This window comes from Myiozetetes cayanensis, unplaced genomic scaffold (assembly GCF_022539395.1).
Source record: "Myiozetetes cayanensis isolate MyiCay16 unplaced genomic scaffold, myiCay2020 scf1, whole genome shotgun sequence".
Lineage (NCBI taxonomy): Eukaryota > Metazoa > Chordata > Aves > Passeriformes > Tyrannidae > Myiozetetes > Myiozetetes cayanensis.
The window spans coordinates 141707485-141733651 of NW_026086604.1; the positions used below are offsets into that span (position 1 = coordinate 141707485).

Consider the following 26167-nt stretch of genomic DNA (forward strand, 5'->3'; position numbering starts at 1 on the left):
TTACGCATATTTTTTTTCCCAGTGATGTGATGAAATTAATGCTCATAATTTTACAATCTAAAAATCTTCTGCCTAACAATGCGTTTCAAATTCATTATTTAAAATCCTTTAAATGTGTTTGTGCATTAAAGCAATATCTTCTTCACTATAATGGAGTTGCTTCTTTCCTGTCAGGGTGCAGATATAGTTCGTCTGTGGAATCTGCATCAGGGATTACTTTGTTTTGATTATGATTCAGAGGAGAGTAATGAAATCAAGGACTTGTTGCTTCAGTGTTTTATGAGTGTAAAACACATTAAGAAAGAAGAGGTAAGCAAATTTTTATCTTTCTGTGATTTTGTGCCAGTGAGATTTGGCTGCTTGTAATAGTTTTGCATTAAGTCTTTTTTTACAGTACAGTAGGTAGCAACATGAGGCAAATCAGCTCTGACTCCAGGCTATGAATGGTTGATATTCTGTTTCATTTGGAAAAACCTTTATTTCTATTCCACACTAAAGTGTGAAAATATATGTCTAAATCATCAGTCTGCTTCTTGTATCTTGAGGTAATGAGAACCAAGTGCTTTGCTTTCAGTGCATGTCCCTCAATACTTAAAACCATTCCCTGGTATAATTCTCTTCTTTTATGGCAGTTTTTTCTTTTATTGGAGACAGATAACTGTAGCAAAATAATTTTCCTTCTAAATGATTCCATTTAGAAGATTGCAATGCCATAGCCTGTGTTGGAAGTAGCATAAAAAGAACCGAACTTTACAGCAAAATGAGAATTATTTTATTTGACTACATACATTTCTCTCAGTGAGCAACTGCTGTTTTGGAGTTTTTAGATTGTGCTTGTGCACCAGGATGGTGGTATCCAAACCTTTTTTTCTGGTTAGGTGACCAGACCACCTGGCATTGTCTCTGAAGGTCCAACTCCTCCTTGCATGTTTAAAATATATATCTTCCATTTCATGGAATATACGAACCTTTGTCATAAAACCACGACAAGGAGGTAGCTGGTTTTTTCATAGTAAGATTATTTTTCAAACAGATTAACTGCCTGGACTGGTTGATCATATGCAAAGCTGAAGGGAAGGGTCAGGAATGTTCTAAACATCCTGGTTCTAAATCAGATTAAACAGATACAGAATTGCAGTTACACTTTGTTGCAAGGTCAAGGAGTTCAGTGTTTCTGCCTTCCCAGGCTGTGCTATTCAACTCTGAGTAATATTTCTCAGAGGCTCCTCAGGCTGCATTAGTGGAGTGATCCTGTGTGATGTGTATATATATATATATATATATGTATATATATATATATTAGATCACCAAAGTAGGAAATAGTAAGTTTTTTCTTTTCCTCTCTCTTGAAATAGAAGCAACTCTCATTGACAAAAGGAAGGATTCCATCAGACCTGTAGACAAGGATCTTGATGTATTTAGCATTTAGGTCTTGATTTTTATGATCTTCTGAATTACTTCTTGATCCAAAGGCATTTAAGCTGTCAATTCCACTAAAGGGTAGTTTCCAACTACGTGCTTCCTTCCCTCCCCCCTACTCTGGGATATTCCAACTCCGAGTGTGACTGGCATTCTATTTTCTAAGTTTTGTCATAGGTGTGAATGCAACTGTTGGTCCAGTTCTCAGTGGAAGTGCCTCTGAACTCCTGCTAATTGTTCAGTGACCCTTTTGCACTTCTGCCAATCTGCTCTTTACTGTTGCACTTCCTTAGTAATATTCCTGATTTATTTTTGGCTAGAAAGCTGACAGGTACAAAGGGCCCTTACAGCTGGCTGACTCACCCTGATGTCTGATGCAGCATTTTAAAGTCTCAGAAGCTGAGTGCCTTCACTTCCTCTGTAAGATGAACCAGGAGTGGGGCTACCTGTGCAGATACTTTGTAAGGCTCCAATTCCATGGGCAGATCTTGCTGATTCTGGAAAAGCAGTGGCTTTTTTCCTTCATCCACAGCCTTTCATTGCCTTTACTTGCAAAAATTCTGTTGCATGTCAGACTTGTCGTCATTGTTTCTGACTTGCTGAAGTGAAAGACAACTAATTTGAGAAAAAAAGTGTTTCTGTTCTCATGAGTGAAAGCAACTCCAGGAGGTTTGCAATATTACCTTTCATGCAGTAACAAAGGAACTGTCCTTGCTAATCAGAACATTTACTGTCCTCAGTGGCCCAGCTGTTCCCTGTGGCTTTGTTCAAAAACATTTCCATATCCAGTGCTGGTAGAGTTGTTGTGGTGTTTTATTTGTGCCTTCACTGTCCCTGGCACGACTCTGCACTTGGCAGAGCCCTGGTGTTCTGGCCTTAATGAGGGTCCTGAGTTGCACAGTCCTTTATGATTATGGAATACCAATGGAAGTCATGCCAAAACAGACTGGACACTGAGAAAGTGCAGGCAGATGTGTAATCCACGTGTCCATTTGGTTTGTGTTTTCTTTACAGTGTAAGTGAGAGTAACGCTTGAATTCTGTCTAAAAATTAAAAATCTTTAATTTTTTTCCATTTCACCTACACTTTTAAAATTAAAGGTGTAATTTCTTTTGATCTTTAAGCTCTGTATTTACTGATTTTTGAGGTATCTCTTAAAGTGGGAATTCCTCTTAGGTTTGACTTCTCTTTGTTCTTTATTTTTTTTTCCTCTTTTCCTCTCCCCACAGGGAAGAAGATTCCTGAGTTTTTTGTTCAGCTGGAATATAAACTTCATTAAGATGATCCATGGTACTGTTAAAAACCAATTACAGTTCTTTCCAAGGTATGCATCACACTTAGAGTACTTAATGATGGTTAAGAGCTTGGCTGAAATCTTGTTTGTTTCACTCTATAAAAATACCCAGTGTATTGATAAATATATCAGAGCCCAGAAACCTTCAGATCTGCTGACTGTGACTGCCATGTGCTTTCAGCAACTTCATTTAATAGTTCTCTGACATGCCTTGGGGTACAGTTATAGGCACACTAAAATGCTTCTTTGGCCATAGCTAAAGCAAATCACTGATAGAAATTGGGCTGGGTTACTTGCAGTGCCTGTAGGTCCATCCTACAATCCCAGGCCCGTTTCTTCTTTTGTAAGTGGTTTCTGGTTTTTCCTATGAGCACCCTCTGATTTAATTTGGTAGGATTCTGCATACAGATGTGCTCACATGAAGTGATTTTCAGGACCAGTCATAGTCTGAGAACTTGACCTGACCAATGGATGAAAAAAATGGATTTTTTCTTTAATTATTCCAGTGAAATATTACAGAATTAACTATTCATATTAAAATCAGAGGCTTTCTAATGCTTTCAGTTAGAATAATATATACCTGTACATCTGTATAAAGAATTTAAGGCTTTCACTGTGGGATAAATGATAAAATATCTGTGCCAGTGTTTTGAGTCTCCTCCCATAAGAGATATTTCCTGTGTTATGTAATAGTGCTTGGGTTCATTAATTAACAGTTATTTTGTAATGATCATTATAGACTTGAAAAGGTAGTTTCATCTCAATAATGTTGATGCACAGAATTAAGGATACTATTGGTGCTTATAAAAAACTTCATGAATTGTACATAGATATGGTTGGGATGCTTGTTTGAAAGTGTTTCCCATGTGTCAATACAGATCCTTGGTGGAATACATTTCAGAAATTTACTTCAGGGCCTGGAAGAAGATGTCAGGAGAATTCATAGAGGTAACACCGTGCTTGAAATTTCTTTTGTGTAATTTTGAATTTCGAGGTGGGGAAGATAAATGACTTTTCCGCTAATGAGGGTTCCTAAACAAACTTTAAGGAACTATTTCCCTAAGGAAAAGGCATCTTCAGCATTGCCCATTGTGATCAGCTTGGCTGCATTTAAACACCTGTAATTCTGCAGCTGAAGTATTGTTTGCACAGCTATGCACACACCCCATGTTTTTCATAGACACACTAGTTATCTGAGTTAGGGAAGCTTTTATTCAGTATGTGCAAGTCTGCACAGCTGATTGCTCAAGTATTTTTATCTAGTTTTTGTGGATTTCCATGGAGATGATCAAAAGCGTAATCACAGCATCACAATTCTAGAGCAAAATTTTAGGTACAAAAAAACTTCTTTCTTACCATGTGGGGGTGCTTTTAGGTTCTGAGAGTTGGATTAATTGTATATTCTGAAATTCTGAAAATCAGTTTAAGAAGACAGGCCTCCAGCTTGGAAAAGTTTGTGCTAAGCAGAAGACAAGTAAGAAATACATCAAAGACTGTTTTCAGTTGCTTGTTTTAGAGAATAATATAGTTGCTGCACAGCTACAGTACTTACTGTGTAACAGTAGCATGTCTGTGTTCTTACTGTAGGTACTGGAACATGACTGCATCCAGGATTTTGTGTATCATGGAATTCATCTTCCCAGAAGTTCCTCTTTTCATTCCAAAGTTAGAGAGGTGAGTTCCTGTAAAGCAGAGCAGTGCTCACATGGTGTCAAGGCTTCCTCTTCCCCACTGTTTCCCTAGGGAGTAGGCTGTGGATGAGGAAGTTGGGAGGGTCACAGCTGAAACAGCTGATCCAAATTGACCAAAAGGATATTACACACCATATAACCATCATACTCAGCAATAAAAACAGGGAAAGTGGATTTTGGGGAGGTAGTCCTTGCTTGGAGAGTGGCTGAGTATTGGTCTGCTTGTGGGAGGTGGTGAGTGATTGCATTTGCATCACTTGTTTGGGGATTTTTTTGGTCCTCTTTCCTTCATTTATTAAACTGTCCTTGTCTTGAGCCACGACTTTCTTGCTTTTCTCTTCCAGTTCTCTTCCCACCCCACAGGGCTGGAGTGAGTGAAGGGCTGTGGGTGCTTAGCTGGTGGCTGTGGCCAACACACCACAAATACATAACAAATAGCATGTTCTGAGAAACAGTATTAGAACAAATCTGAGGTGGAAACTCCTTGTAGTTTTGCACTAGATTTGTCTTTAGTGCTCAAAAATAGACTTATAAGGGGATTTTCCAGATTACCAAAATAATTTTTGCTGTCTGCTGTCTAAGCTTTCTTCACCTGGAGAATTGACCTTTCCAGAGATCACAGGGACAAAAAGTCACAACCTTCTTGAGGCAAATTTAGTAGATAGGTCTGAAATGAAACTTGTTTTTTTCCTTTTTATTATATAAAGGGGGTTTTATACATGTTTACAGGGACAGGCTTTGATTCAGTTAGAGATTCTAGTTGTCTGTCTGTGGCTTTTATTCATGAGCAAAAACATTTGAAGCAGAATGGGAAGTGCCCAAAGCTTTTTGAGACAAGGCATTTGCATTTGATCAATGCCCCTTCACCTCCCGTGCTTTCCTCAAAATACACAAACATTAGAGTGCAATATATATATCTTGACAAATCAGCATACAGTGCTATATTGGCTCTTTGGTTTGGTTTTTTGAGGGATTTGTTCTGTTTTGTTTTCTCACGTCTGTAGGATTTCCTCGTCCTGTGATTCCTGATGGATGGAATACACCTTTGACGGATCATTTCATGTTTTTTTAGGCTCAGAAGTTTCTGATCTTGAAAGAGGACAGTGAATAAATCTGTCTTTGGGTTGCGAGTAGAGTGAGTGTCAGAATAAATGTGAATGATGTGTTCTTTTTCAGTAGGCAGGAATTTGGTTTAAAATGGTCCTTGAGAATCCAGAAGTTCCTGTAGCAGCTGGGAGAGTAACCAACCACAGTCACTCACTTGAGCAAAGTTTGGGCTACCTGTTTATTGAAAGAGAGGTGAAGGAGGGGAGAGCAGCACATGTAACTCTCCCTTCTGGATTCAAAGTTCTGGCTGTAACACAAATGTTCATATTGATTGCAAATATTTACTACTCACTTGTTCTGAGGAAATCTATTACAAAACAGGATTGATTTGCCATTAATCCTGGGTTAGATCCCTCATTACTATGTAGAAGCAAGGGCTACATAGTCTCTTACAAATTGTACCATGTCTTTACTGCAGTGTATTCAAAACCCAGAGAAAAGCTGTTCTTTCCCTGGAGTGTCATTTCTGGGGATGTTATTTCCAGGCTTCCCCATCCAGCTGTAGCTGTGAATACTTGCAGTACCGACCACTAGAGGGTTAACTTCTTTTCAAACTGACCAGTGTTTTGGGTGGAAGAATTACTTCATACATATGAAGTTACTTGATGTTCTTTCTCATATTCTGCTCTGTCTTCCACTTTCCTTTTCTGTGTCATTTAGATACAAAAAGAAGAGGATCTTTAGAGAACTAGACAGGGTTTTGAGTCCCAAGGAGTGCCAATACTTGGTTTTCATCAATGCAATGTTTGTTTGTGTTTCTTTAGATGCTGAGTTATTTTCATAAACAAAGTCGAGTTCGTCAAGGAGTAGAAGAAATGCTCTATAGGTTGTATCAACCTATCCTTTGGAGAGCATTGAAGGTAATTATGCTTTTCAGAAAATGGGACTGTTTTTCTCCAGCTGCTAAATTTTGGGTCCCTCCCACATCTTCTGGTTTTATTAGTTGCTCTTAAAATGAAATGGCTACAAAAAACAAAATCAGTGTTTCACATCTCGGATGTAGCTGAGTATCTTTGCAGGTTGTAATTAGGCAGAGTATGCACAACAATATTCTGATTTGTTCATATGTTTTACTTCTATAATTCACAGTTTTGTTCACAGACACCTGGAGTGCTTTCCAGGATTGCATCTCCTCAAACTGGAAATTTTGTGTATGTTGTATTCTGTTTTCCGAGTCCTTTAGGGAATTTTTGGTGCTCTATTGATCAAAGCCAAAGATGTTCAGAGGAGGATTCCTTCTCACCCTCTGATTACATACCAGCCTTAGAATATAACTCAATGAATATTAGAGTATTAGAAAACCTTTTATTCCACTTTGATTGTACGTACAGACATTCATGCCATGGATATGCTTTTAATCACGTGTTTGGAATGAAATGTATTCAACTTTTACAGTGTTTGTGTCTTTATTGCATGCACAGACTAAAGGGGACCCACTGCAGTTTGCCCTCTCAGTTACACTCTGATTAGGATAAGCCAAGATTCCTTCTTTGGGAACAGCTTTTATTTGTCTGAGGTTATGGAATCCCTGATTGTGGGAGCACACACATCCCATTTGTTACAGCCAAGTCAAGTGCTGGTAAACATTTAAAGTTTCATTTGCTGATTGGTCATACAGCATCTTCTGTAGTAGTGGGAGAAGTGTTTGAAATTCTTACAGTTGCAAGTATTTAATATCAACAGGTGTTTAAAATGGATTTAATGAGTTCCAGGAAGGAGTTGAGAGCTGTTTGGTTTCTAAAGAACCTTGTGATAGAGGTGAGAAGATGAACAGGCTCACTGCTAGCCCCGTGTGTTGTTTGGTCTTACATTCACGGTTGGATTCCATCCTTTTGGAATTTACATAAACAAGGAACCTTCTGGGTGAAACATCTATGTTCCTAGTGCAAGAGAATATTAGCTACAAAGCATGACTTCCTTTAGTTTCTACTCTTTTTGTCCCTAAAAAGAATAGGGGGTTTAATTGATCTTTGGGATGGCAAAATTCTTGACTACTGTCTCAGAAACAATTTCGGAGTGGTTTGCAAAATGGTGTTCCATTCTTAGGGGAATTGCTATCTGTAAATGGAGGTTAGTGGTCACTTTGCAGAGCCCAGAACTCAAGTGTAAGATTTCAGTATTTTGGAGGAATATTCTTACTAAATCTGCACAGATTTATTTAGGCAAATGTAACAGAAAGGTATGTCATGAGGGGAAAAAAGTTTAATTAATTTGCAACAAGACAGTGGGAGAATTCCACTGATTCCAGAAGTAGTTGAAATTTTTAACAGCTGCTATTCTTAATTTTCACATCACTAGTGGTTCCATTGCTGCAGCAAATCATACAGTACTGCTGAAGTGTTTGGTGTTTTGAAGTAACTGTTGCTGTGACTCAGAATCACCAGTAGTTTAAGATGCAGAGCTGAGAAGGGAAGCTTATAATTGTCCTTACTGGATCCTCATGGATTCTACTGCAAAGCTTGAAATGCCAGTTTAATTTTAGCTAACCAGTGTGATGCTCCTATTTTAGCCAAGTCCCTCATTTCATATAGTGAAGAACAAATCTCGTTCTAGAGCAGTGGTTACGAAACAAGGGACGTGTTTGGAATCTTTACCCTGAGAATGTGCATTTGTAATGCAGAGTTCTCTGTGTCTTCCTAAATATCTTGTTTTACAAATGCTTAGTTCACACAAGCTTCTGTTGGGGCTCCTACCTACCCTTATTTTTATAAGCCTTTATGCAGCTTGAAGTTTTTATAATAGAAGCCCATATGTGACTTGTTCATCTTTTTCATGTCTTTATTATGAAAAGTAGGTGTCATGCAAACATTAGAGATGGTTTTGCAGTAATTGGTTATTAGTATAAGAAGCTATATGGATATAAAATTATGGATATTTAGTAGTGATTAAGCTATTTCTTATCAAGCTCAAAAAGTCAAGAATCACTCCTCCAGGAATTCAAGCTGTTGAAGGAAGTGAGTCCTTTAAAGTGGTGTGTTTGGTTGTCTTTTTTTTTTTTTTTTTTTTAACATCCCACACTTTTAAACTAAAATGTACTGGGGAAACAGTGCTTTAAATAATTGGAAGTGGATTTTAGGATCTTTAAGACCAGATGCAATTTAAAAGAAAGCTCTGAAAATTAAATGAAGGAAAAAATTAAAGTATTGTTTAAAAGAGGTTCTGAAAGTTCCTCAGAATAGTACAAGCATAAATATAAAAAAATATCAGTCATTTAAATAACTGCAGGCTGTTGTGTGGAAAAGTCATTGTGGTTTAAAACAGGATATGAATTTAAAGTCCTAGGTTCTACCTCTGTGAAGACATTTACTCTACTGCAAGCTTGAATATGCAAATACATTTGGGATAAATTCCAGTTAATTAAAGGCAGGAATTTGAACTGTGGGTACTCAGTTCAGAATTAAAGTGAGCTTAATGGAATTCAGTGTAATGCACTTAGAAAGTTTATGGAAATTAACTTTCTGGAATGGCCACGGTAGACAAGGTCTAGGTTATTGCACAGAAACACATTTGAATTAATTTTCACATGCAATGTTAGTGCAGAAGAGCTATTTCACCCTGAATTCACATGTTAGCTTCTTATGTGTTAATTCTTAAGTGTAGACAAGCTCAAAGTTAAAGGATTTTCTACAGCTTTATAGGATAGAATTAAGAATTATATGATCTTTCCACCTTTAAACTGTTTGCATTATCCATGATAAATAAATAAAACACAAGTAAGTCCCTAGCTAAAGAATGCATGTATGTGGCTTTTTGCCTTTGTAGGATTTAATTTAGAATTGCTATTAATTTTTGTTGACTTGAAGAATTTGGAATGTTCTGGTTCTACCCAGAGATGTGATCCACCATATCAGGATTGGTCCAGGAGAGAAATACAAAATAGACTGTAAAGGAAGTAATTGTTACTTGTTTCTTTGGTGTCTTTATGGTTTTATTTGTCATTAGTTTATTTAAGTCTAAATATTACAGGGTTATCATCATGTTTCTTTTCCCTGCCTTTGATCTGAATGTTCTTTATGACAAGGGAAGAAGAAAATTGGATTATTAGAATAGTCAGGAGGTTCCCTGAACTGTCTCGTCTTGCTGTTAGAATTAAGCCTGCTTTGCTTGTTTTGTTATTGTTTTATTATTGCTCTTTTTCTGTCCTTTAAGAGTCCACAAGGTTAATTATCTTTCACTGAATGAGTGTCTAAATATCCACCTTTTTCATTTTTTTTTTGCATTTGGGGCTCTACAACCAGTGAAATGTACGTTGGAGTGCACTGAAAACTGTTACACATGGGACAATGTCTGAGGGTTGTGAGGCTTGCCATAGATTGTTGATTTTTGATGAGCCACCTGGAGCTCAGAACACGGTCCTGTTCCTTCTGTGCACGGATGCAGAACTGAATATGTTTGTGCTGGATAAGTTGCTCTCCAGGCTTTCTGATGCTTAGTTACTAAATACTGTTTTCTAGAAGAAATAGGCTTGAGCTTTTCAGTTAAATCACCTGTCTCTTGACAGGCAAGTTAATTAATTCTGTAATTTAATCTGCTTGAATTCAAGATTCTTCTGCCCCAAAGAGGAGCTTTAAGGCAACCAAGAGAAACTCCAATTGCTTTTAATTTATTCAGCGCTACAGAAAGCAGAAGGGCTCTGCCTATGACTCTTCAGGGTCACTGAAGTTGATATTCTTTGAAAGCTGATTGTAACAATAACTCAGGTGTTACTGAACAGGCAGAAATGTAAAGTGAAACGTTAAAACTCATATGTGATCTTAAGTTCTCCCATGCACTTACAAATTCTGCTCTTCCATCTCCTTAGTTAAAAACACTAACTTGCTAAAAGTGTTGGGAGAGCAGTATTTGATAGGATATGCCTCTGGATTTTAACAGTCTGTCCTTATTTAAAAACGTGTTTTCCTCCACTGTAACAGGTCAGAAACTCAGAAGTTCGAGCAAACGCAGCGTTTTTGTTTGTTGATGCTTTTCCTCTTCGTGATCCCAACTTTAATGCCGAAGAGATGGACAATGAAATTCAGAGACAGTTTGAAGAGCTTTTTGTAAGTTTTCATGAAACCAAAATGTTAAAAATTAAACTTTCATCAAAGCTAACTCAAAAAGAAGTTGTTGATGTGATTAAAACTTCTGGAAATTCTGGATAGTATTTGCAGGGAAGTACAGGTCTTTGTTGCAAAAAATGCAAAAATAAACTAGTATTTTAAATTTCCATAGTATGTTCATAGCAGATGACACACAGCATTTTCAGGTCTGAAAAGGAAACATTTGGGTTTGTTATTCATTAATCTGTGAATAAGAGATGCTTTGGAAAGACTAGACCTAGGATTGGTGAAGAGAGCAAGCTAACATAGAGACATTCAATGAACCTTGAGTATTGTATTTCTAAATGCTTCTGAAATTAAGTATAATAGAGATAAGAACCTATAAAATGCCTTAACAGTCTAGATGGGTGAGAATGGGCATAGTATTTTCATTAAGAAAATATTTTAGGAATCCTGAGTAAACTTCAGGTAGTTGAATGGATTTCAAAGTTTTTATGTTGCTGCATAGCAGCAGTGATCAGTGGAAACTCATATTAGTAAAAGTCTAAATATTCCTAATTAAATCACAAATATAAGATTTAATACGATATATTAAAAAATAACTTCAAAAATCCAATTTAAAAAGTTGACCAATAGGTGTCTTAATTTTGCATCTGATTTGTTGCTTAGTTTGCTTTATAATTAAATGCCTTGAAGGACTACTAATATTACGATTCCTTTATTGTTGGACAATTTGCATAATGATCAAAAGGTAACGGATGGAATGCTTCTTGTTTGTGATAGGTTGATGTCAAACAGCAATACAGTCACAATAATGCATACACTCACATTGTTCTTCTGCTTGTTTTAGAGACTCTTGGATGATCCTCATCCTGTTGTCCGCTCCACAGGGATACTGGGAGTTACTCAGATAACATCCAGATACTGGGAGATGATTCCTTCAGTAATTGTTGCTGATCTCTTAAAGAAGATAACTGGGGAGCTGGCATATGATGTGTCATCTGCTGATGTTCGATGCTCTGTTTTTAAAGTAAAGAACTTTTCTACATTAAGAATAATTTTGGTCATTTTATATTTTGTTTGATGTGCAGGTTTCTGGTATCATTTAAGTCACGGAAATAACTTGCCCTGCAAAATAACTTGGGCAATAAAATTCTTAAAACATTGAAGTTTTACATGCTTTATAGAAGCCACGCATTTGGAATACACAAATGCCTCTTAAAATAGTAATTGATGGGCTTTCTGACCCTCAGCTGCTTTGCATTTCCAATCTTGCACACGTTGTTTGGACCTGATAATTTGGTTATTTTAGCTACTAGAAATGATGCTTAGACTTGACATCATCTGCAGACAGGTTCCAGCATGTTTCCATGTCACTGGTCTTAGCATGTCCCAAGACGTGCACAGTTGGGATTTTGTACCCCACTTTGTGTTTCTGAGCTTTGGATGGATGGAATTCCACACTATTTCTCTGGTAATGCCTTCAGTATATTAGAAATAGTTCATCTACATCTTTCTGACATATGGTAAATAACTGATGGCTTGGACAGGAAAATGAACTCCCTGAGCAGTATTTTTACTTGAAGATTTTGTGTCTGTATCAGTTCAGCCTTAAATTGGAGCAATCTTCATGCTAATCCTCACTTGCTCCTCTGCAGCTGCATGGGGGCTATACTGGACAAGCAGAAAGTGCTAATTTAGAAACAAATTGGAAAAAAGTATGTATTTTTAATTTGAAATCAGCAGAGTTTAGGGAGCTGGTATTGCTACCACAAAAAACACTTGATAGTGTGCTCTCAGGTAGAAGGCAAGACCGTGGCTCCAGTGAAGATCTGAAGCTCCTTCAGCTGAAATGAGTTCACTGAACAGTTCACTGGAAACTTGAAATAACCGAAGCAATTTTTGCTAAAGAATATTATGAGAAAAATATGCAAGTGCAATGTCTGTCCCTGCTTCATTTAACCTTAGAAGGGTCATGGTCCAGTTCAACAATTTTTACCTAGATATTTTTTCAAACCTACTCTTTCTGGTTTTGTTTTTGTTTTATTTTTTAGTGCCTACCAATAATTTTGGACAACAACCTAAGCCATCCATTACTGGAACACCTCCTGCCAGTGACCAAATACAGCCTTCGTGACAACTCGGAGAAAGTGCGAGTGGCTTTTGTCGACATGCTGCTCAAAGTTAAGGCTACCAAGGCTGCCAAGGTAGGATATGTGATGCTTGATAAGTAGCAAGGAGATAAAATCGAGGCATTTATTTAAAAATAAAAAAGAAGTACATTTTGAGACTACTGCAGTATTCCTAAAGGGAAAGAAATACGTGCTTTGCTGTAGTAATACTCTTAATGCTGGTGGTATCCGAGTGCTCCCAACCTGTGTGATGGGAGATGGATGGCTTGGTTTACTCAATCAGCAGAAACAGAAGATCACAGAACCTGTTCTGAAAGTGTTGGACCCTGAAATCTTAATCATGGTTTCTGTGGTATTCTTGTGTTATTATTTATTATTTTAAAAATGCTCAGCAAGCATAATCCCCTAACATCTTATGATCTTCCTGTTGGTTTTTCAGCATTCATTTCTACATCTCTCTGTAACCTCACAGGTACTCAGCACTTCTTCTGGTGCTGGGTTTTAACTCTTCATAAGATATGATATAGCAGTGTGATTTGGTTGAAGGACTGGCACTTGCAGTCATGACTCCATCCCTTAGTATCAGTTATCTGTATAGTAAAATACAGTCGAGCGTTTTTTCACTTGTATTGAATATCAATAATGCTTTATATTGATTATTTAATGTTGTTACTTTGTGTATACAGTCTCTGAAAAAACAAAGTATCCATGCTGCTGTTAATTGTATTAAAAAATTCTTGTTTTAAAGTTATTTGTCATTCAGTATGGAAATTCAAACAAATTATCTCTGAATTATTCTGAATATGCTGCTATTAAAGACAGAGGAAAAAGATAATCCTCAGCTTCAGGGATTTTTTCAAGGAAGGAAGGATCTTTACATAAAAGAAAAAAATCATCATGTTAGATGTTTTTCAGTAATTTCCTATTTTTTAAAAACTGTAATATGTATCTCTGGTAAGTCCTGGGATCACTTTAATACTTATTACAAGGGCCTTCTTCTTATGACAGTTCTAGTAGGGATGCCCATAGTTTGAACTCACAGGGTAATTAGCTGCTGCAAGTATTTCTACTCAAGAAGAAAATAATTTTTTTCAGTGCCAAGAAACCTTTCTTGTTTTTCTGTTATTTTAATCTGAAACGCACAGAATAATTAATTCAGAATATTTAAAAAAAATTGCAGGTGTGAGTAGTGTTACTGGTGGCATAACAAACTGTGTATTCTTTTGGGATTTCACAGCCTTTGATTTCTGTGTACAAATAAACCAGAGCTCTGCTAAGGATGGGATGCACTTGTGGTTTGGGATGGATGTGGAAAGGGTGGTGCTCTATACAGGATTTTAGGGTGTATACAGTCCCGATAGGTAGTTTGGTCCTATGATGTGAATATGTAACATGGCACATAATGACAAATAATTGTATCTTGTGTTGATATCTTTGGAGAGTAAATAATTCTTTCCTGTATCTATGGAACTGCGTTAGCATTGCAGCTGTACTGAGCTGGAATTGCTTGACCCAGAATTTTATCAGTATGTCAGAGACACCAGGAGATTTGGAGGTGCATCAGAACACCAAAGCAGCGTTGCTGCAGCAGAATGTGACCCCAGTACATGCTGGTGGTTGATAAAAATAAAAACTGCTCATGCTTTCCTGGTAAATGCTGCTCATATTTGTTGAGACTGTTGACGTGGAAAAGACTTAATGAAGGGGATTGTTTTTCCTCTGTCTTTTTTAACTCCTTTGATATCTTTCCTTCAAAAAGTTCTGGAATATCTGTCCCATGGAGGATATTCTGGCTCGTCTTGAGGTGGATTCACGGCCCGTGTCCCGGCGCATCGTGAACCTCCTGTTCAACTCCTTCTTCCCCGTTAACCAACCCGAGGATGTGTGGTGTGAGCGCTGTGTCACTCTGATCCAGATGAATCCAGCAGCAGCCAGAAAGTTCTATCAGTATGCTTATGAATATACTTCCCCCACCAATATAGGTAAAGTACAAAACCTTAGGAGCTTTCAAAGCTTTTCATTTCTGCTCTTGGGTGCAGTACTGTACACTCCAGCCAGGTCCCTGTTCCCCATTCTCCTCACAAGTAGCTTACAACTATCTCAGTTGATATCTAGAAATAATGTAACAAAATGCCCCAGTGCCCTAAGTGATTTGAGATCTTCATGTGAAAGATCCTGTAGAAGCTGAAAAATAGTTATGTCTGGTAATCTGAATATCTGGGATTTTTGTGGATCAGTATTTTCAAGTTGCTCAGAGAAAATCTGGAAAGCCATCCTTTCTATTAAAAGCTCCAGAAAGTTTCAGAGAGAAGGGCATGCACTGCACAGAATGTTGCTGCTTTTCAGAAAAGTGCTGTTGAACCAAGTAAAAATTGGGAAAATGCTGTTTCAGAGGAGTTCTGATAAAAACCAAGTAGTCAGCATGGAGTGATTGGGTGAAATGTCCAAGCTGTGTCTTCTTGACTGATTACCTTGGTAGGGGAGTTAGGAATCCCATGACTATGAAATCAGCTGGTTGTACTTTCACCAGGGTGGGCACAACCCTTTGACTTTATCTGGAGCTGAGCTCCTGCTTCAGGAGGGCAATGGTTGGGCTGCTGCATCTCTTCCAAATAGTGGGAATTGCCATAGGATGGGATGTGTTCTCAAATGCAGGGCATTACATTAACAGCTACGCCAGATGACTGTAGGAGTTGTGGGAGCTTCCTCTGGTCTGGATTTGATAAGGTGGTGGTTGGTTTTGGGGTGGTTTTTTTTAGTATATTTTTTGACCCGTAAAATTATAGAACCTGATGATAATGTTGCCACTTCTTGTTCATACTTGAGGATATAAAACATGCTCACATTTTTCCATTTCTTTCACAAGGAATTTTTCTCCTTTTTTCCCCACTTATTTCTGGTTCTGCTGCCTGCTTTTTCATACTGGCTTTCCAGCTTTATAATTAGAAGCAGTTATTAGCAACACTGTTAAAAATAGTAAATTTCTAATTTATTCTTCTTCTATTTAAAATGTAGCTAAACTGATGCTCACTATTCGGCGCTGCTTGAACGCCTGCATCCAGAAAGCAAGCAAGTGTGACAGTGGTGAGGATAACGATGATGAAAGCGAAAAGGAGAACACAAGTGTAAGAAAGTCCACTTTAATCTAAGTTCTAGTAACATTTTTTTCTGTGGTGCTTCATCTGAGACACAGGTGGTTAGTGATACAACAGGAATCTAAGGGAAAACCATCTGTGCAATTAGAAGGGCAGAACTGCCATTATCACGTTTTCATGTCCTGCAATAGCAGAAATTTGGTGAAGTAGGTAGGGTAAAACAGAACAAATATGAACCACCCTAATTCCAGTACTAATTATAAATTGGTTTGATTTTGTAATTTTTAACGCAGTAATGGCTATTGCAATTTCTTGCAATAACCACTGCAAGATATGTGAAGTTAGAGAGAGAGAGAGTAAAACTAAATTGTGGAGTTCATGTTCTACAGCAACCACAATGCCTTTGTAAAATGAAAAGAAGGATTTTCAGGGCTTTTTTGAAACCTTGTTTTAACTTAAATTTATATTTAAGAATATAATAGGTAATATAGGTAATATCATCTAAGTGTTTGTATTTCAGGTGTTGGATAATGTGTTGTCCCTCAGTGATGTGGCCAGCATGGCAAGTTTGTTGGAGGTTATTGTAATTCTCTGGAGAAGTATCTACAAAGCACTCGATCACAATGAAGAGGTCAAAGATTATGCTATCAGGAAATTTGCTTCTGTACTTCCTGAATATTTTAAAGTATTTAAGGTAAAGAAAGACAAGGTTTTCTTGCATTTTCTGTACTATTTTCTTCAGATGCTTTCATGTTTTATATCTTTTATCTACTTTTATAGGATGAAATTTGCTTTTTCATTGTTGCTATAAACCATAAACAATAGCAAGTTTCTTAGAATTCTGCAAATGGGTAGAAGCTATTCTCCAAATGCAGTGTCTGACTGATGAACCATTATCTAAATAGTCAGCTCAGAAATACCTATGCAATAAATTGCTCTCCTTGTAAGGTTTTCTTAGATTCTATTATTTTGAATGTTTTTAGAACTTTTGGAAAACAGTAAATGAAAATGTGCCATTGCAGTATAAATACTCAGCATGTATGTGAGAGTCACATGTTTTTCTGCCGACTGCCCCTCAGACTCTTCCACCACCACTTGTTGTCCCAGCTGCTGGTACAGACACCTGAAGCAGCTGAGGCTCCTTTTTCACTGGACATGACCCAGCAATGTGCACTCACAGCCCAGAAAGCCACCAGTTGTGTCCTGGGCTGCATCCAAAGCAGGGTGGGCAGCAGGTCGAGGGAGGGGCTCCTGTCCCTCTGCTCTGCTCTGGGCAGACCCCACCTGCAGAGCTGCCTCCAGCCCTGGGGGCTCAGCACAGGAGTGAGATCCACCTGTGGGAGAGAGTCCAGAGGAGGCCACCAAGATGATCAGAGGGGTTGAACCCCTCTCCTGGGAGGAAAGGCTGAGAGATCTGGGATTGTTCAGCCTGGAGAAGAGAAGGCTTTGGGGTGACCTAATTGTGGCCTTCCAGTACCTGAAGGGAGCCTGCAAGAAAGATGGAGATGTGCAACAGAACGTAGTGGCAAGACAAGGGGGAATGGCCTTAAACTGACGGAGAATAGGTTTAGATGAAATATTGGAAGAAATTTTTTACTGTGAGGGTGGTGAGACGTTTGCACAGGTTGCCCAGAGAAGCTGTGGCTGCCCCATCCCTGGAAGTGTTCAAGGCCAGGCTGGATGGGGCTTTGAGCAACCTGGTCAAGTGGGAGGTGTCTCTGCCCATGGCCAGGGGTTTGTAACTAGATGACCTTTAAGGTCCCTTCCAACCCAAACCATTCTATGATTCTGTGGTTTCTGCTAATTTGAATCTACTCCCTAATAATCTGTTGATACATTTATTTATTGTTTGGGTTTGATATAGGCAATTATTTAAAATCAGTCACTTTCAACTTTTCAGTCTCCTTTCTCTATGTAACTGTTTTAGTGTTATTCTTGAGGAGGATACTGTCTTTCGAGAGTGGCTAATGGTGTCTGCTGCGCCTGGAGTGCATTTGGAAGGATTACTTGTTGGATGTCTGTTTTTTAGTTGGTGGCTTTTGTACTGAATATACTGAGTGATGTTGGCTGTTATACTTCAACTTTGCATTAGATAATCAGGGAGTGAAAAGCAGTTCATTGCTACATAATATTCTGCAGCATAGATACACCAAGTGTTTTGTTAAAATTATGAGCTTTGAAAAGGTTTTAGAACTTGGAATGTGGAAGTAGGTAATAATTTCATTTGACTGTTTTCATGAAGCTTGGACATACAGATGCACAATTTTTGAAGAGTCTTTAACATAGATTGGTTTCTGTATAACCTGAATGAGATTATGTCATGGCCTAGACCATGTGTTATGACATGTTGTAATGAATAGTAGTGCATTTAACATTACCATTGTTGTATAAACACTCTTTCCTTTAGAGTATTTTAATAAATTTGCCATGTGAATGAATATTCATTTAAGGCACTGGTTCCTTGAGAGGAGTTAGGTGGTGTTGTGGTTGTGCAATTAAACTTTAGTCAGTGCTGGAAAAAAATGTAAGGTTATTGCAATGGTTATTAATCTACCAGACCCATAATTATTAATGGTAGTTATTCTGGCAGTTTTTCAAAAAGCTGAATGATAATTGATAATTGACCTGAGAATAGGACTCACACCTTTTGATTGCAAGCCACATATTGTTATGAGCTTCTTTCAGTTCCTTTTATAATGAAAAGAAGGAAATTCTTAATTTGAGAAAATGCAATCATAGTTTTTCAGCACTCTCTTTTTTTCTGTCTGTCTGGGTGTACCTGGACATGCACATCATACAGAGTCCTTTCTTTATCCTAGGATGAGCGTTGCATGGCTCCATTGGTTATTCTGGCATCCTTTATGCCCATTGCTGCTGTTCCTACATTCAGGTACTATTTTGAAATACAAATTATGAATTACATGAAATTTCTTGTTGACTGTATTTGCTAATGTTTCACAGCCTGTTGTATTAATTGGATAAATTCATCCACTAAAAAATGCAGTGAGTTATTAAAATCTGTGCTGTGCAAGTACCAGTCTGAGCCACTGGTGAATCTTTTTTTTTTTTTTTTGGTACACTAATTGATTTTCTTTGGATTTCTCTGCACTTATGGATGTAAAGCCAATGCATCTCTTTTTGTTTGTTTTCTTTTAAGCTGTGGTGTGATTTCCAGACTCAGAAATATTGACTGTGGAGCTGACCAAAGCAAATATTCTACCCTGATCGACTGCATGTGTCGCTGGGGTCAAGTGGGGCACATTATGGAATTAGCCTGTGATTGGCTGTCTGACACACTGACCCCAAGGCTGGTACGCATATGCATCTGTCAAAGAATTCAGGAATTACCAGATTACATAAAGGCATCTATTTTTAATAGAATAAGTCATTAGAAATGTTTCTCTGCTTTGAAATTTGTAGTAAAGTACTAACTTATATAAATAAATAAATAAACGTAAAGTACTAACAACTGTTTGTAGTAAAAACACTGACAGTATTGCACCGGTTTTGTGCTTCCTTCTTCTTTAGAATGTTAAAAGGTCTGGGCGCCGAGTGCGTATCAACGTAACCCAGGAATCGAAGCCAGGCTTGGCAGTTGATTACATTGACTATTTGTTGACTCATCCTGTCAATCGGGACTGCCTGCTTTCTGTTCCTAAAAAGAAACTGAAGAAACTTTTGAAAATCCTCAGTGCTGCAAAGGTAAGGTAGTGTTCTCCTGGCCATAAACAGTGCTTACAAAAGAATGCTGGACATCATATATTGCCTGAGTCAAATTAAAAGCCTACAAGAATAAATAAATAACATTTGTCATCCCCTCTCCCTCTGTAACAAAGTTTTCCTTTTGCTTTGCATTTCAAAAAATTTTCTAAACTAGAAGTGTACTAGTTGAGAGTTGTTTATAGATTTTAACCAGCTTGTCAGTTTGAGGTGTCTCAACACTTTTATGATCTAGTGATTAGTGTTTTTAAGGGACCTTAGTTTTGGAATATATATATATAAGTAATAGCCTGAAAATCAGTTATGGCGTTGCAAAGTGGAATGGTGGAAAGTAAGCTTGTTGCTTTTTTGTGGGTTTGGTGATTTCTTGTTCTTATTATTTTCTTGTGTGGTTTTTTTTTTTTTAATAATTTTTTAAAGCTGTTGAGAAAAGAAACATTTGAAAGGATTTTCTGAAAAGTATAAACACAAACTTTTATATTTCAGGGAGTTCTTGTCTCAATCCTTAAAGGAACTAATGCAGATTCTGGTAGCTGGGATCAAGCAACTAGCCTGAGAGCCTTCAGCCTCTTTTGCAGGTTGAGTATTCATCTTCAGCACAAGGTATGGTTGTAGCTGTCGGAATAAGCTGGAAATTCCAAAATAACTGAAAAAAACCAATTGGTAAATCTTTTTTTTTCTTTTTTTTTTTTTTCCCCAGTTTTGTGAGGAAGGAGATTGCCTCTCACTTTTGAAGGAGACAGGTGCTTGGATAGAAGATCAAGTTGTACCTTTTATACTATCAAGTGATCAAGAGGATGGTATTTCAAAACACAGTAATGTTTCTGAATTAATTATCCAGGTTAGAGGATTCTTATAACATAAATCAAATGCCTGCCAATCTGAAAAGCCACAAGTGTAGCAATTCATGTGCTGACAAACAGGGCACTGGCATTTGTGCAGCCCAGCAAGTGCAAGAGCTAATGAAACACAGTCCTGTTTGTTCTGAGGCTACAGTTTTGTGCTTTTGCTATTTCCTTTGTGCTTAAATCACACACGTTTTTTTTTTTAAGTCACTTTGAGTTATAACCTTTATATTTTCCAAATACATTATTTAGCATATCTTAGCAATTAAATCAAGTAGTTGGTGTCAGCAATACCTTGTTCTTACCTAGATGTTTATTCATCTCCCAGTGCATAATAGATATTCTCATCATATCTGTTGAATTGAGGATGGAACAAGTTTGATGTTTTACACCTGTGTAAATGCCCACTCAAGAAATTTGTAGCACATCGTGTGCTTTAACCTGAATGCCCCAAATTTTACATTTCTAACAAGTAATTCTTGTCTTCAGTCTCTTATGCCCCATAAAGGTCTTTTCCAAACTAACCTGTTTACTCTATGTTTGCTTCCTTGATTTCCTCCTTCCTTTCTTTCCTTTCTAACTTTCCCAAATGAAATAATTAAAACTATAGATCTGAGGAATTCAGTATGCTTCATTCTAGTGCTTTTAAAAGTTTGGAGGCACAGAACTCAACCTTATAGGAAGACAAGAAAAAAACAGGCAATCTTTACCAGCATTGCCAGAACGTTTATGATCAATTTCCAAGGTGTGACTAAAAAATGAAAACAAAACTTTACTGGGAAGCAATCAGATAGGCTGATGGTCACCTGTAGACCCATCTGACATATTGCTTGGCTAGCCAGCAATGAAACACAACCGTCTTTATTAGTGAATCTTAAAGTTTGTTTGCATCACTATTTCCAGAGGAGAGACTGAGTTGTAAGGACTGATGTGACTTGTCTGGAAGTCAAGAAGGGAATCCAGGCCTCTTGCATCTCCTGTAATAAGCCACGTGCCTGTTAAGCAGCTCCTATTTGCTTCTCACCTTGTATACTGTTTTTTATTGGAATTAGATATTGATTGTGCTTTTTAATTGTTTGGAGTGTATACTTAGTAGCAATGCTGGCATTAAAAGCAGACTTAGTTTTGCTCAGAAAATCCATATAACATACAATAATTACAGTTCCTTCTTTAATGTGAGAGGACCAGAGTGACACTTCTTTTTGCACCTGCATTTCTCTCTCACTTTCCCTGTGAGGTATCCCATTCTTCCCCATTTCACCCTCCTGATCTGCTCGGTTTGTGACTCAGTTTAGCACTTAGTGCTCTGGGCAGGTATCCACTGAGGGGCTGTTCTCTTCAGGCCACTGATTTGCTGATGTGTTGACAGTGGGGCTGATGGAACCTCTGACACAAACCCCAGTGTCATCACTTACAGCATCCCTTAGCCCTGAGCTTCATTTGCCCCTCACAGAAAGCTTTTGATGATATAATATGGGGGGCTTAGCTGGTTTTCAATTGTTTTCTGTTACATTCCTCCCACATACCACTTTATCTGTAGGGAAAAGTTCTTTTTGTATTCTGGTTTTTGCTGTCCAGGACAGGTAGAGGTGTCATATTCTGCCTCAGTAAATGTTAAGTATCAATGTCTTTGATTTGGGCCTGAGTAAAAAGAGGATTTACTGCCTTTTGAGAAACTGTTTACTGGAGGAAAGGGCAGTGGAAACATTTGGAGAACGGGCTGGAATTCCTGCTTTTCAACAAGTGGGAATGGATTAATCCAAGCAGATAAACCAGCTTTCAGGGAAACTTGGCTAAGAGTTTGTGGGTTTATTATTTTTAGTTTGTACTGAATGGTTACTTTATATAGATTTTGGGTTTCATATGATTCTGCATCTCTCTTCTAGGCCTACCTGACAGTATGTAAAGATGTCATAATGGTTGGCCTTGGAAATCTCACCTTTCAAGCACATGTTCTAGATTTGGCTCTTCCAATTATACAGACAGGTACCATATTTTGGACTAATAGCAACATTTTCATTGATGCTTAGCTGACTTTTCTTATATTAGCAATTTTATTCCCTAACCTCCAAGGATTGGAGGGAACACTGGATTCATACTTACAATATTAATTGTACTGTAGGAAAATTTCAGCTAAGAATGCTGAGAAATTCAATACATTGTCTCCACTTGTAAACCATCACTATTTGCTGTGTATAACTGAGTTTCATTCTAAGCTTGTACCTGAAGAATACTGCATTACAACGTTTATATTGTTGTATTTATCTCTTTCTCTAGAGAGAGGTGGCTTTTGTGCTCCAGTGTTACTGTGTGCTCTCAAAGAAATTGTTGAAGCTTCTTTAACTCAGAATACTGAGACAGATGAAGTGGCCAATCTTTTCCACACTGTACAGAACGTCTTGCAGAAAGTTTTGACATGTGTGACACATATACTCAAGAAACAGCAGGAAGAAGGGATTCAGGTATCATATTACAGTTAAAATTGGCCTCACTGTTACCTACTGTTTGAGTAGATGTGATTAAATTTTCAGTTACATTTTCTAACTTTTCTTGTTACTAGGGTTTTTTAATCCATTTTGGTTTTATGGTGACTGAAGAACTAGTAAATTGAAGAACAGTGTGTTCAGTTGCAAATTATTCTGCACTGTGCTAATCCTTCTAGGCTGTTAATCTTATCTGCAATTAAATGAACTTTCTCAATCCAGAACAAAGAATTTGTTTATGTATATTTTATGATCTTGGTAGTTATTATATTTATTTCTTTCAGCCTGAATGATACCCAGTTCAAAATATGTATGATGCCCTAAAAGTTTTCAAAATCTCACATCTTCACAGAAAAGCTTTTTTTTTTTTACAGCAGAGAGTAAATAGATCGCTCTGGAAAATCTGATGGTCTACTTTTCACGACTTCTGAAAAACATTCAATTCCTTTTTGCTACAACCATTGTTTTGTTCCTGTCTCTCAAATTATGAGTAGACTTCCCAAACATTTCTGATTCCTCCTCTGATCCCCAGTGACCACAAGATCTCAGAAGCTTTCAAGGTGTGGTCTGCACTTCTTCACAGAGAAGCTTGCTGAAATATTTCAGTTTATACTCAGGCAATCTGAAAAAAAAAGCTTTGTTTTTCTTTTTGGTTGCAGTTGATTCACTCTATTCAGATGCCTCTTGGAGAATTCATTCACGCACTGCAGTGCTGGCATTCATCATTCCCAGCAGTGCACCAGGGTGTACTCTCCACTCTCCAGGCTGCAGTAGTAACAGACATAAATTGTGTGCTACAGATGGTAAAGTTAATCCTGACTTTTTTTAATTTTCTTATTTTATACTTAATGCTTTTTGAACATTATGTTGGAACAACAGAGCTGTATTTAAAAGGTTGATCTTTGTGCTGCAGATGATGATTTGTGTGTGTTGGCATGGAGCAAACAGGAAGTTTTATTTGCCATAATTTCATATTACAGTTCATCTCTCAGATTTATGACTACAGCTGTGTGAGAACAGAGTTGTGCTGATACCTGGTTCACTCTCTTTGCCTCTGACAGAGGAATTTGGAAACTGGGCAGTGTTGGACATTAACGGTGTAGTTTTTGAGATCTCCCTTCCATGTGTTTTGTGCTGGGTCTGGCTGGGAAGGAGTCAGCTTTCCTCCCAGCAATCCCTGTGGTGTTGTGGTTTGCATGTGTGGCTAAATCACTGTTGAGAACACAGCACTTTGGGCTGTTGCTGAACAGTGCTTGCAGAATGTCAAGATTTCTCTGTTCCCTTCACCCTCATACTAAAAAAAAAAGGCAAACAGGTTGAGGATGGGCAAGAGGCTGAGAGGGGACACAGCCAAGGCAGTTCACCCAAACTGATCCAAGTTATTGCACACCATCCAATGCTGTGCTCAGCAATAACAGCTCAGGGAAAGGAGGAAGAGAACAGGAGGTTCTAAACGTACCTCACTTCGTCTCACCCAACATTAGGGGACTTAGGAAGTGAACCACTGATCTCTGACAGATTCTTGTTCCTTGGAACAGCCCCCTGAGGTTCAATAATCCTGTTCCAAAGCAGGCTGATATCCTGCTTGGCACTGATCACTTCTGTATTCTATGCTTCAAATCAGAGCCATTGCTCATACTGCATCCTTCCTTTGGTTCCTTTGGGTTTTGTCTAGATGATTTCCAAGTATCTGAGTTTCTTTGGAAAGTAAAGAAAGAATACACAGACAGAAGTTATTTTATTTATGTTCTGAAAGTCCAAGGAACCATTACTGTCCTTGAAGGAGAAGGGTGACATTCCCAATGCATTTCCTAACGCATGAAGTGTTAGGAGCAAATACAGTCAGTGAGATTGGAAGCTTTGAGAACTCAGAAGGAAATGCAGAGGCTCTGTAGCAGAGGCTGTAGTTTTGCTGTGCTTGCTGGATGTGTCAGAAATAGAGCAAGAAAGAGTTGCCAGAAAGTACTGAGTGCAAGAGAGCTGCTCCCAAGGTTCTGTGTTCAGAGGAGCTGAGCCAATAGCAGATGTTCACCTGCAAACATGAATGTATCAGCTGGGGGGCTGTGGGATGACAGGTGCTCTTTACAGATGATGCAGAGTAAACATTCATGGGCTTGAATGATACTGGAGATTCATACTCATAAATTATGAGTGTTCATTCCAGTCATTCACCTGGGCTGAGGTTTTCCCTGCCCCCAGGTTATTGTAATAGTAAATCAAAATTCAGTTCCAACTAAATATTTACCATGCTATTCAGAACTCGATACCAAAAAGAGCAGGGGTTCAGGAAATCACTGTCACCAAAGTTATTTCTAGAAATCAGGTATGCAGTCTTTATCTTGGAGCCCCAGAAGGTACTCAGTTGTGTTTAATAGGCTGTGCCTTTGTAGTTAAATGAAACTTCTAGTCAGGAAAAACTGCAGAGAATATTTGCCTTGGTACAAATACTGTTTATGTTGTTTAGTTTTAATTTAAATTAGTTTTGTTTATTTGGACACAACACAGTTGGATTAAAGCTTTCAAAGAGCACTTGTGAATATTCTAGTTATTTCAGGATAGGTCTTGGTTAGTGTAATTATTGAAACACAGGCTTGCTTCAGTGTTTTCTGCATACATATACTTCTTGATCTGCAAAAGTTGTTGACTTTTTTCTTTCCAGGCTTCCAGTGAAGAAGATGTCACTATACCAAAGACTATTTCAGACCTTCCCCCTCTTTCAAGCAGTTTAATGGCCATAATTATGAAGTCAGTTAATGTTGTCAGGTAAATGTTTCTATATTAATTTGTCCAAGATTGTTGCTAAGGTAGAACAGTTTATATGCTGTCAATAAAGTTTTAATTTATAAATTTTGAAGAACTAGTTGCTTACTAATTTTACCTGGACTACTTCATAATCCCTTTCTCTTGCCATATTGCCTGTAGGTATTGGTTGCTGGGGTTTTTTAACCAAGAATATTTCTTATTTACCAGATTGTTTATCCTAATGAGTTCTTTCATTGTACATCTTGGCTTGCTTCTTTCATAAGATGCATTATAAACATTAGTCCCCTCAGTACAGAGGTATTTAGATGAGATAAAATATTTGTCAGAAATAGAATTAATCCTTTAATTGAACATCTGCAATGAGGTGATGTATTAAAGTCACAATATTCAAAATAAAGTATCTCGAGTCTTAAAAGCCTCCAAAAGTAAGGCTAAACTTAAAGGACTGAGTTTTTTAATTGCTATATTTAGTGGGGGCCCTGAGTATGTTCTAAAATTGTCACAAGGAAATTAATTTTGCTTAATTTGTTCATATTCAATTTTTATTTACATGACTGTACACACTAGCTTTATTTCAAA

At 37.7% G+C, this 26167-nt stretch overlaps 1 protein-coding gene across 1 annotated transcript in view; it reads left to right on the forward strand.

Moving 5' to 3' along the window:
* The window catches only part of NCAPG2 (non-SMC condensin II complex subunit G2), a 42662-nt gene that overhangs the window by 6212 nt on the left and 10283 nt on the right, over positions 1 to 26167 (forward strand). Inside the window, exons 5-24 of the mRNA XM_050310498.1 lie at positions 175 to 309; positions 2649 to 2743; positions 3592 to 3661; positions 4301 to 4387; positions 6276 to 6371; positions 10425 to 10550; positions 11401 to 11580; positions 12605 to 12757; positions 14442 to 14664; positions 15698 to 15807; positions 16298 to 16471; positions 18597 to 18667; positions 18935 to 19088; positions 19306 to 19479; positions 19984 to 20100; positions 20198 to 20338; positions 22229 to 22328; positions 22620 to 22804; positions 23485 to 23628; positions 25485 to 25588. Of these exons, the coding sequence (XP_050166455.1) occupies positions 175 to 309; positions 2649 to 2743; positions 3592 to 3661; positions 4301 to 4387; positions 6276 to 6371; positions 10425 to 10550; positions 11401 to 11580; positions 12605 to 12757; positions 14442 to 14664; positions 15698 to 15807; positions 16298 to 16471; positions 18597 to 18667; positions 18935 to 19088; positions 19306 to 19479; positions 19984 to 20100; positions 20198 to 20338; positions 22229 to 22328; positions 22620 to 22804; positions 23485 to 23628; positions 25485 to 25588 (2639 nt within the window). The remainder of the gene's footprint in view (positions 1 to 174; positions 310 to 2648; positions 2744 to 3591; positions 3662 to 4300; positions 4388 to 6275; positions 6372 to 10424; positions 10551 to 11400; positions 11581 to 12604; positions 12758 to 14441; positions 14665 to 15697; positions 15808 to 16297; positions 16472 to 18596; positions 18668 to 18934; positions 19089 to 19305; positions 19480 to 19983; positions 20101 to 20197; positions 20339 to 22228; positions 22329 to 22619; positions 22805 to 23484; positions 23629 to 25484; positions 25589 to 26167) is intronic.